Below are 11,910 nucleotides of genomic sequence, written 5' to 3' on the forward strand. Positions count from 1 at the left end.
GAGGGCACGGGCGCTGGCGGGGGTGCCCCCCTCCACGGCAGCAGACTCTGCGCCAAGGTAAAGCGCGCGCGGGGCGTCCCTGCTGGCTTCTGGGGATGAGTGCTGTACCCCTGGTAAGCCCCTCTCTTCAGCCGCGGGCTTCCCTGCTGCTCCAAACCCGCTCCTTGCGTCTGCTCGGTAAGGACTTAGAAACCCCAAACGTAGTCAAGGAAACCATGACCCCCTGCCCCGGGGACGCCACAGCCCGGGGGACGCGCGCCCCCTGGGAACACGCACACGGAGAGGCTCCCTCTAGACGACCCTGCAGAACCTGAGCTCTGGGCTTTGTCACGCCGAAGCAGAGCGTCTTAAAAGCTAATGTGCCCGTGAACCGCCCTGGGGTCTGACTGAAAGGCAGATTTCGATTCCGATTTTGATCTTGGCTCAATTCTGCATCTGGAGCAAGCCCCCAGGGGGTCCCGGGCCACTGGCGCATGCACCAATTGAGGAGCAGGTGCAGAGGTCTTTAAGGGATGGAAAATCATCTTTGGGGCTGCAGTCACTTGAATCTTACAAGCGTGGCAAAAAAGTCACATTTTGCTAAAAACGTTTTCTGCTCTTATTTTAAATTTCCCTTTAAAATCGACACGCAGGGAAAAAAGGTCCTTCTGTGTATATTCGGCTGTAGAATTTTCACACACACATGGCCTCGTGCGGTGACCACCACGGTCAGCACCCCAGAACTTTTTCCATCACCCCCAAAACCCCCTCACGCTGTGCCGGGTGGTCGTACCCTCCCCGGCTCCCAGCCCCGGGCGTTCGCTGTCGTTTCGTCCTTCAAGAACGCCGCACAGAAACAAGCCTGTAGAGACTGGCTTCTACTCAGCATGAAGACTGAGAGTCATCCGAGTTGCTGCATGTTTCAACAGTTTGTTTCTTTTTATTGCTGGATAGTATTCCACTGGGTGGATGTTTAGTTTGTTTATGAATTCATCCATCGAAGGATCACTAGATGGTTTCCAGTTTTGGGCAGCTATGCATAGAGCCATAGATAGGCGCGCAGGAGTGTGCGTAGCACGAGTTTGCATTTCTCTAGGCTACCTCCCCCTAGGAGCGAGTTGCTGGGCCATACGGTAGGTGCCTGTTCACTTTTACGAGGAGCTGCAGGCTGTCGTCCAGAGCAGCTGGGCCACGTCTACGTGCCACCAGCCACGCGTGGCAGCCCCAGGTGCTCCACTCCCGTCATCTCTGGCACCTGGTATCGTCGATGTTTTTATTTGCCACTGTTACAGGGGCACGGTGGTGTCTCACCAAGGTTTAGCTGCGTTTCCGAAATGGGTAACGACGGTCCCGCTCTGCCGAGCCCCGGCCACGGCTGCACCCACATCTGGAGTCAAGCGTCAGGGGGCTCGAGAGAGGAAGACGGCAGCAAGGTCCTGTGCCCTGGCAGGGCCACGGCAGCTCCGGGGAGAGAGCGAGTCCATGCCCCTGCCCTCCGCGTGTTGTCTCCGCAGGCCCTGCTGCCAGTCCTGGAACTGTCACCTCAGAGGCAGGAGAGGAGAAAGGAAAGTCCAGCCATTCCCCGCCTCCCCTTTCCCACTCCCCAGTTAGACGTGAGGCCCCCGGAGTGCTCTCTGCCCCCGTCTGGGTCTCAGGGTGCCAGAGTGAAAGGGAGAACCTGCCGCCACACACCGGAATTGGGCTTCCGGCCTCCCTCGCCCGCCGGCTGCTGTGTGCCCCTGAGCCCGCAGGGGGCCGTGCCTGCCGTGCAGGCCTGAGAGCAGCATTCTTTGGGAGAATGGCATGTGCTTGCTTCATCTTGTCTGGAAATGGAACCGTCTGTTCTGTCTCAAGCTACGATTATAAAGAAAACATGTTGATAACGATTAAAAAGTACTTTTTGAAATATGGCGAAAATTGCCCCAAACAGCTGCCTTCGAAGGGTTGGACATGTGTGAAGTACGCTGGCCATTATGCCAGGTCAGCTGGTGTGTGATGAGCCGCTCTGGCCAAGAGTCAGAAGAACGGCCAGTGTGAGCCCAAACTGTAAAAAAAGAAAAAAATTAACACTGAATAACTCTCACATTGCTCAGCTTGTGTTTAATATCATGAATAACCCAGTGGGTGCTCCGGCATCCCTTGGAAAAGCAGGGACCTTCCTTCTCACCCGTGCCAGACGCCTCCCGTGAACGGCCGTGCCGAGGCTGGACTCTGAGCTACCACCAGAGGCGACAGGACATAGGGACAAAATCAACCAGAAGCTGCCACCAAATGCTCTGGGCACAGTCCCACGTGGGACATTGTGCCACCTGAGAACAGACTTCTCTCCTGTCATCCGAGCACTCTGAACGGTGGCCCACGGGCCAACAACGGAGATAAAGATACCCAAAGAGCCAGACACTTACGTTACGTATAAATAAGGAAAACTGGCACTTTGGAGTTGTCGATGACGTTCCGCCAGCGTTGGCTCACAGCCTCACTCGTGCCAGGAAAAACCCAGAAGGCCAGGGCCAAGCTCCCTGGGGCCAGGCAGGCAGGACGATGCTTCACAGATTGTGCGTTCAGCATTTTCGTGAATGCGGCCTGATTGCATCTTCCTCGCAGCCCCATTTCATGGATGACAAAACTGAGGTGCAGGACACATAAAACATGTACTTGCCCAGAGTCCCAAAGCTCTAAGGTGACAACGCGGGGCATGCTTCCCCTGCGATGCTCGCCTCCTGGCCTGTCACACCGCGACTCTGGGCCCCGGAGGGAGGGAGGGAGCAGATGGCAATAGGCAGACAGGGCAGATGCGTCTGCACAGGTGAGAGGCAAGGTGAGAGTTCTTGAAGAACGTTCAATTCCAGGTGCTGCTGGGTGCCAGGAAGGTCAGCAAACCAGCGTGACCCTCTGCAGTCCAGGCGGGGCCTGTGGCTTGGGGAGGGTGGAGACAAAAGCGACCCTGAGTCTCTCCGGTAACCAGAGAGCCAGGGAGCGCAGAGGCACCGCGGGGGGGCTCCGAGGCAGGGGTTGGCATCTCCAAAGCTGGGGACAGGCCTGGGGACACTTCCTCCACGGGGGCACGTGACACTATTAAATTTGGAGCTGCAAATGGATGGCTGAGTCTGGCCCCGACCCGTCTTTCCTTCTGCCAGCAGAGTCTCAGGAACAGTTTCTGGAGCCCTCAGAAGACACATGATGGGCTCTCTGGGCGCTGACGCCCCTCGACTGCCTGCTGCTGGACACAGCTGCTTCACTCCCATCTGAAGCTCACCTGGTCCCAAGAGTGTTCAGTCTGGGGAAGCGGATGTGGCTCAAGCAATTGAGCTCCCGCCTACACATGGGAGGTCCCAGGTTTGGTTCCCGGTGCCTCCTGGAGAAGATGAACAAGAAGGCAAGCTGATGTGACGGCTGGTGAGGCAGGCTGACGCAACAAGGAGATGCAAAGAGGAAAACAATAAGAGACACAACAAAGCAGGGAGCTGAGGTGGCTCAAGCGATTGAGTACCTCTCTCCCACATGGTATGTTCCACATTCGGTTCCCGGTGCCTCCTGAAGAGAAGACGAGCAGACACAGAGAGCAGACAGCGAATGGACACAGAGAGCAGACAGCAATGCCAAACAACAAGGGAGTGCATACATAAATAAAATAAATCTTAAAAAAAAAAAGAGTGTTTAGCCTGTGCGTCTGTCTCGACATCCCCTGTGCTTGGTGACTCCCCTGGCCTGGAACCCCAGAAGCTCAGCAGAAAAGGGGATTGATGCCGGCACAGAACGGGAGGTTTCCAGGGCGTCCCACCTGCCATCTCCTGGGCGCGCCCTGTGGGGTCTCCTCCGCTGTGGAGGCCTCCCTTGTTTCCAGCTGTCCTCTGCTTTAAGCCTGGAGCTCTGGGGTCTATCCCGAGGAGCAGTTCTCAAGAGCCAAACACAATGAGTCTCCATTCAGACTCAGGCTTCTAGATTCTTCTTAAAGAGGCACTTCAAGAGTAAAACAAACTCTAAATTTTGTGCAAACAAGAATTCTAATAAGCACACGCTTCCTTAAAATGTCTCTTCGCTAAATACCAGAAACTTCCCATGAAGTTGGAATGGTCTGAACATGCCCCCAGAAAGGTCAAAGGAAAACTTACCTCCGGCACGGTGCTGAGGACATTTCCCATGGGACCCGCGTCACGGCTGGAAAGAGAAGGAGCCGCAGCCCGGTGCCCGGGTCGGGGGTCCTCGCTGCTCAGTGTCCCGGGCATCCCCACGCTCCGGTTAGAAATGCAGCGTCATGCCTCCCCAGCCTTCTGCCTGAGCAGTGGCTTCTTAAGGAGAGCCCAGGGAGCCCCTGGGCCCAGGGGGTCCTCGTGCTCTGATCTAGAGCCCCGAGAGGCCCTGGGGAGCTCCAGCCTGGGCACCAGGCAGGAGGGTCACTCGAGGGCACCGCACCCACTGTGCGCCGAGCACTGCCAGAGGGGCCTTCGCGGCTTCTGGGCAGCCTGGAAGGATCAAGGTGACCTGGGGAGAGGAGAGTCATTGAATTCAATTCAACAAATATTCACTGAGCGGCCTCGTCCCCTCGGCCCCCCTGCAGCTGGTGCGCCTCCAGGGATGTGACCCAGGACTACAGCCCCCAGCCTTGGCTGCCCGCGAGAGGCGGGGGGGGGGGGGGGGGGCGTCAAGACCCCCTGGTGCCACGGCCCAGGCCACCGACTTGGAATCCCTGGCGCCGGGCCCTGCACCGGTTCCGTGTAACGTGCCCAAGAGACCCAGGGGCGGCCACAGTCAGCACCTCCCGTCCAGGCGGAAGGAGAAGGGACGCGGGGTCTGTGTTTCCATGTCTACAGGAGAGAGCGCTGGGGCAGGTTACCGCGGACGCTGTGGGCGACAGTCCTGCGCTCTGTGCGATTTAGGGTCAGGGACCACGAAAGTTACATGTATGCAGAACTTGGTAAATTGCCAGGACTTTTTTTTAATGTGATTTATTTTTATTTTTATTTTTTCTTCCTTTATTTTTTTAAATGCTACATTCAAAAAATATAAAAGGTCCCCATATACCCCCACCTCCCCACCCCTCCCACATCCACACCCTCTTTCATCATCGTGGCACATTCACTGCATTTGGTGACTATGTCTTGGAGCCCTGCTGCACCACATGGATAACAGTTTACCCTGTAGTTCACACTCTCCCCCAGTCCATGCAGGGGGTTATGGCAGGATATACAATGTCCTGCATCTGTCCCCACAATATCATTAGGACAACTCCAAGTCCCGAAAATGTCCCCATTCACGCATGCCCAATCTGATCTTCAGAGAAATTCTAAAGACAAGGAAACTGAAGGCCGGAGGAGCTGCGTGCGGAGCCGGGCGGCCGCCGAGTCAGCGGGAGCGGGTCTGGAGAACACGCTCCGCGAGGGGCGCGACCGCGTCCACGTGTCACGGGCCCGGGCAGGCGGGGAGGGGCCGCGTCACCCCCGGGGGCCGACGAGGACACAGGCGGGTGGGCGGGGGGCCTGGACCTCGGGCGGGGGCCGAGTCCACGGCGCTGTCCTTTCCTCTTCCAGGGCATGAACAAGCAGTACGACCGCCGCGAGGTGCTCTGCCGGGACACGTGTCTGGAGCTCCGGCGCTTCTGGGAACAGGAAATCGGCAAACAGACTTGCTACCGGGAATGGGAGGAGCGCCGCCTGGGCAGGAGCGCCCTGAGGAAGTAGGTGGCCCGCCTCTGCGCGCCGCAGGAGCGAAACTCACGTCCCCAGAAAAATGCCCGGGGGCGCCTTCGAGGTCACTAACTCCTTTGCTAGTCCACGGACACAGTCCAAATACAGCTGTGGGCGATAAGTTTTAAAATCCTTTTCATTTAACAGGTGGGCACGCTAAGGCCTGTCGTCACAAACTGAAAAACCTCTCCCTCCCGCCTCTCCGTCCCCGCTGCTAGCACCCGAGCGTCACCCTGGATTCAGGCGTAGGTCACCAGATGTGTCTGTGAAAGGCAGCGGAGCGCAGGAGACAGGGTGTCGGTGCTCGCTGGGTGAGCGCGGGGGTTCACACAGGTGGGGGGCCGTGGGGGTCTCCCCCGCTCCGGTCAGGACCCCTGTTGCAATGGCCGACTGAGTCTGCAGAGAGGAGAGCAGTGGCTCTCACGGGCAGGTGAGAGCCAATGCCACTGCTGGACAGGGCCAGCTTCCAGCCTGCCCCCCACGCCACCTCCCCACCGCTGCAGGAGCCCGCTGCAGGCCAGGTGAGGCCGGCGTGTCTGGGCTCTCCGTCCCCTCCACGGGAGCAGCTCAGCCAGCCCCCTGTTGGCTAAGGCCCTGCTGGTGTGCGGCGAGGGGGTGGCATGTGAGGGGCCAGACGGCGGCTAACGTACATTCTCTCACCAGCATGCAAGCCAGGGGGCGAGCAGAGCAGGCTCTGGAACAAACTGCACCATCTGTTAAAGCATTAAGATGTAGATGGGCACAGAACAAAAGACTGCAAGAAAATACACTTTCCAATGGGGAGCGGATGTGGCTCAAGTGGTTGAGCACCTGCTTCCCACATGGGAGGTTCCGGGTTCGGTCCCAGATGCCTCCATAAAACAAAACAAAAAACCAAACAAACAAGGGAAGAGGACGTGACTCAATTGATAGGGCGTCCATCTACCATATGGAGGGTCCAGGGTTTGAGCCCCAGGGCTGTGTGCAGCTGGCCCACACGCAGTGCTGATGCGCACAAGGAGTGCCGTGCCATGCAGGGGCGCTCCTGCGTAGGGGAGCCCCATGCGCAAGGAGTGCACCCCCTAAGGAGAGCCGCCTGTGTGGAAAAAGTGCAGCCTGCTCAGGAATGGTGCCACACACACGGAGAGCTGATGCAGCAAGATGACGCAACAAAAAGAAACACAGAGTCTCAGTGCTGCCGGATAATGCAAGCAGACGCAGAACACACAGCGAATGGACACAGAGAGCAGACAAACAAGCAGAAAAATCAACCCAGGGGAGCTGATGTGGCTCACTGGGTGAGCGCCAGCTTCCCACATACAGGGTCCTGGAGAAGGCCCCACAACCAAAAAACACACTTTGTGGTTGGCGAGTTGGCAGGAGACCTGGAACGCGTCATCCATCCTTCTCCCCGCTTTCCAGTTTGAACCCAGGTGGCCTGAGCAAGGGGGTCTGCTCTGCATCCCCGCTCTACATTGGCCCTTCACAAAGTGGCGGAGACACTTCCCAACTCGTTAGGTGGCCACGAGGTGTAACCAAGAAAATGCCCCAAAAGCACGGGCACAGCGCTGGCCCGAGGTGCAGGGACGCTGGCCCCTCCCGCCCCAGCTCCTGTTTCGTGCGGGATCGAAGAGCGGGGCAGCAAGAGGCCAGAGGGATACATTGCCCGGAGGAGAGAAAACTAGGGGGCAAGACAGCGGCAGGCGTGGGGGGCAGTGAGTGCCAGCGCAGGGCGGGCTACCAGGGTGCCAACCTCAGCTGGCCCCTCAGCCTATGGGTGAGTTGCCAAGGGTCTCTGTGCCTCAGTTTCCTCGTCGTTCCTTTTACCATAGAGAAGCAGACACTAAGAGAAGGCAGGCACGTTGAGGAAACAGCGAGTGTGCCCTTGGGCTCTTCCTTTCCTTAGTGGATGAAGCAGCGGCTCCTGGCGAGCCAGGTGTGTGCCATGAGCAGCCCGTTTGGGCCTGAGATCCGGCCCGGATGCAGCCGACGTCCATCTACTCGCTCCAGCATCCAGGAATTGGTTTCTGTGGTCTCGCAGGAGCCCGGGCCCTGGGGCTGGCTCACCTGGCGCTCGGTGTGCAGCTGCTTGTAGAGCTGGCACGTGGATGTGCTGGCATGTTGGGGTCACCAGCCCAAGCTGATACCCACGCTCTGAGGTTTGGCTCCCCAGTTTTCTAGCATCCAACCTCCACCTTGACATCTGTAGGACAGGGAGAGCTGGGCAAGACAGAGGGTGGGACAAAATGGCATGTGCAAATGACCTAAGGCAGGGAAGAGCTTGCCACATGGTAGGACAGAGACACAGGCATTTTTATCTATTTCTTCTGTAATTTCCTAAGTCTCTACCACAGCCCTGAACATATAATAGATGCTCAAGAAATACATGATTTGAGATTCCTGTATTCAAGAGAACGAAGGAAGTGTCTTGGACGGGCCACGGCCATGTCCTTATTCTGAGCCAGGACCCTTTCCCGTGCTGGGCTGGACCAGCTCTTTTAACCCTCTCATCCCTAAGTTCTCCTCCCTCCACTGGCCCGTCCTCCCTCGCCGACCCCTGGACCACTGTGTCCTCTGGCTTCTCGCGGGGTTCAGAAACAGGTGCTGGGGATGAGAGGATGTCAGACTCTTCCCTGCACCCTCCCTGCCCAGGGTTGACACCTAAAGTAAATATATTAGATCTAAGAAATGATCCTCAACATCGGCTAACATCCAAAAGAGAGACAGCTTCAAAGGACAGTACCAAGAGAGTGAGAAGACCACCAACAGAATGGGAGAAAATATTTGGAAACCATAATCTGATAAGGGTATAATATCCAGAATACTCCTTCAACTCAAAAATAAAAAGACAACCCAATTTAAAAATGGCAAAGGACTTCAATAGACATTTCTCCAAAGAAGAGATACCAATGGCTGAAAGCTGTGAAAAGATGCTCAACATCATTAGCCATTAGGAAATGCAAATCAAAACCACCTCACACCCACTAGTACGGCTAATGCTTAAAAAAAAAAGGAAAAAAAGCAAGTGCTGGTGAGGATGCAGAGAAAGAGAGACCTAACACACCGTTGCTGGGAATGTAAAATGGTGCACCTGTTGTGGGGAAAACCAAAGCAGTTCCTAAAAAAGTTAAACCGAAAACTACCATAAGATCTGGCACTCCCACTTCTAGGTATATACCCAAAAGGAATGAAAACAAGGACTTAGATATTTGAACACCAATGTTCATAGCACCATTTGCTGAAAAGACTAAACTTTCTCTACTGCATTGTCTTTGAACCTTTGCTGAAAATCAATTATGTGTATCTGTTTTTGGATTCTTCTGTTCCATTGATCTCTTTGTCTATGTTGGTGCCAATATTACCCTGTCTTGGTTACTTAGCTTTATCATAATTCTTGAGCAGGTAGTCTAAGTCTTCCAATTTTTTCTTCTTTTTCTAATTTGTTTTTGGCTAAGTCCTTTTCACTTATGAATTTTAGAATCAGCTTATCAATTTCGACTTTTTAAAAAAAATTAGCCTGCTAGATTTGACTAGGATGGAGTTGAATATATAGATCAATTTGGAGAGAAGTGACATTCTAATAATATTCAGCATCTCTGATACATGAGCGCACCTATATCTCTTTTTATTTAGGTCGAATTTAATTTCTCCCAACAATGGTTTGTAGTTTTTAGCATACAGGTCTTGTACATCTTCTGTCAGATTTATCCCCATTCCATATTGTTATGATATTATAAACAGTATTTTTATTTTAATTTCTGATAGTTGCTGGTATATTGAAATCCAGTTCTTTGAGCTCTAGATTATTTAGAATTGTGTTATTTATTTCCGAAGTTGGGGACAGTTTCCAGATATCTTTCTGCTATTGATTCTAACTTAATCCCCTTATGGTCGGGGAACATACTTCCTATGACTTGGATCATTTTAAATTTGTTGAGGATTTTTAACTTCGTTGTCTACCTTGGTAACTGCCCCATGTGTGCTTGAAAAGGCGACGTATTATGCTGGTGCTGGGTGGAGCGTTTTGTACATGTCGTTTGTGTCGTTGGGTGACAGTGTTGCTCAGGTCTTTTATATCCTTATTGATGTCCTGTCTCCTTGTTTTATCGATTATTGGAAGATGAGAATTGAAATCTCTGACAATAATTGTGGATTTTTCTGTTTCTCCGTGCAGTTCTTTCGCCTTTTGCTTCATGTATTTTGAAGCTCTATTATTAGATGCACAATTGTTTGTGATTATCATATCCTCTTGATGACCTAACCCCTTTATTTCGCAATGACTTTCTCTCTGGTAATATTCTTTCCCAGGAAATCCACTTTGTCCACTACTAATATAACTACTCCAACTGTCTTTGATTAGGATTAACCTGGAGTACCTTTTTTTTTTTTCCTTTTTAGAAGGTACCAGAGATCGAACCCAGGACCTTGTACATGGGAAGCAGGTGCTCAACCAGTCGAGCTACATCTGCTCCCCATACAATATCTTTTTAATATCGTAATCTATTTGTGTCTTCATATTTAAAGTGGGTTTCTTTTTTCGGCAGCATACATTTGAGTATTATTTTTTAAAATCTAATTTGACAATCTTTTTGTTTCAGCTGGGATGTTTAGACCATTAACATTAATTGGTATGACTGGGTTTAACTCTGCGATCTTGCTATTTGTTTTTTCTTTGTTCCCTTGTCCCTCTCTTTCTGCCTTCTTTTGGTTTGAGGTTTGTTTGTTTTGATTTTTTTAATGATTCCTTTTTATCTCCCCTACTGGCTCTTAGCTATAGCTACTTGGGTTATTTTAGTGCTAGCTTTAGGATTTATAATCTACATCTGTAACTTATCACAGTCTATTTTCAAGTGACATATCATTTCCCATATAGTGTAAGAACCTTACCATAGTATCCTACTATTTCTCCACTCCTGTCCTTTGCGCAAAGGATAATTTTTGTGCTTAGTGTATTTTAAACCCTACAGTACATCATCAACACTTTTGCTTTCAGCAATTGATTATCTTTTAAAGTCAATTTTATTGATACATACTCATAAAGCATATAATCCAGCCAAGAAGAGATTTAAATGGTAAGAAAAAATATTAATTTGTACTCACACCGTTGCCTTTTCAGGTCTCTTCATTCCATGGTGATGCTCCAGATGTCCATCTGGTGTCATTTTCCTTCTTCTTGAAGGACTTCCTTTAACATGTCCTAGAGTGGCAGTTTGCTGGTGATGAATTCTTTCAGTTTTTGTTTGTCTTTAAAATTTTCTTTATTTCACCTCTGTTTTTGAAAAAGAGTTTTGCTAAGTAAGGAATTCTAGAGGTTTTTTCCCCCAGAACTTTGAGAAGTTTCCCTGGACCAACAGCTGTGGAGACGGATGTTCCCTCTGTGAATATTTTGTTTCTATTTTCAGACTCAGAGAAGAATGGAAGCAGAAGCTGGAAACAAGGCTGAGGCTACGGAACAATCCAGATGAGGCTGAAAAGCGGGCAAATGTTGGCTGAGCGCTTCCCGCTTTGTCAGCGCAAGCCCACGCGAAGCACTCAAGCCCCGCTGCTAGGAGAAGCCGTGCAAGTCCCTGAGCCCCTTCGCTTTACCAAAACAGATCTCGTGCTGTTGCTGCCCCACCCACAGGCTGCACCTGTAAGCCCTTCCCAGGGCTACAGGGGAGCCTTCCAAGCCAGTCCTCTTCACATGGATATGCACGTACAAAACAAGCAGACATCATCCAAAATATCTCTAACGATGAGCTTGTCTAATATCAAAGCTCCAGAAACATACTTCATCTCCACATAATTCTCTTCTAATTGAGATCCAAATATTTTACCTTCCAAATGCACCAAGGGAAATGATCTTGATGGCAAAAATGGAGACAGTGAATAATTATTTTGCTTCACATAGGTTTCCTAGAAAATTGTCATTTCTCTTGTTTTCTTATTCTGAGAAGAAAATGCACCTACCTGTAGAAACACAAATATTGTAAATAGTCATTAAAATCAGGTTTGAAAGTCAATTGACCAAATAGTCTTTTTTCTTCATGTGAATTCAATTAGCCTTTTCTGAAACATGCTTAGCTAGCACCATTTGGTTAAAATCAGGATAATTTTAATCAACCCGGCTGTCTTGCCGTCGCTGGTGTAGGCACTCTTCACTTTGTTGCTCTATTTTACACCTCTGCACATGTGCACTGGTTGGCTCTCCCTCAGCTCGGCTCACGCACGTCCGGCCATCCCAAACAACGTCTGCTTACCAGACTGATTCTGGATTTTGAAGCGTCAC

The 11,910-nt window shown here is 51.7% G+C and overlaps 1 protein-coding gene across 1 annotated transcript; it reads left to right on the forward strand.

The window, feature by feature from the left end:
* Positions 1–1,313: 1,313 nt before the first annotated feature.
* FAM240A (family with sequence similarity 240 member A) lies at positions 1,314–11,625 on the forward strand. The gene is made up of 3 exons (XM_012530910.4): positions 1,314–1,378; positions 5,396–5,653; positions 11,045–11,625. Exons 1-3 carry the CDS (start codon positions 1,314–1,316, stop codon positions 11,133–11,135), a joined length of 414 nt encoding a protein of 137 aa, XP_012386364.2. The 3' UTR covers positions 11,136–11,625.
* The last annotated feature ends 285 nt before the right edge of the window (positions 11,626–11,910 follow it).

Source organism: Dasypus novemcinctus, chromosome 26, assembly GCF_030445035.2.
Source record: "Dasypus novemcinctus isolate mDasNov1 chromosome 26, mDasNov1.1.hap2, whole genome shotgun sequence".
In the NCBI taxonomy this organism is placed as follows: domain Eukaryota; kingdom Metazoa; phylum Chordata; class Mammalia; order Cingulata; family Dasypodidae; genus Dasypus; species Dasypus novemcinctus.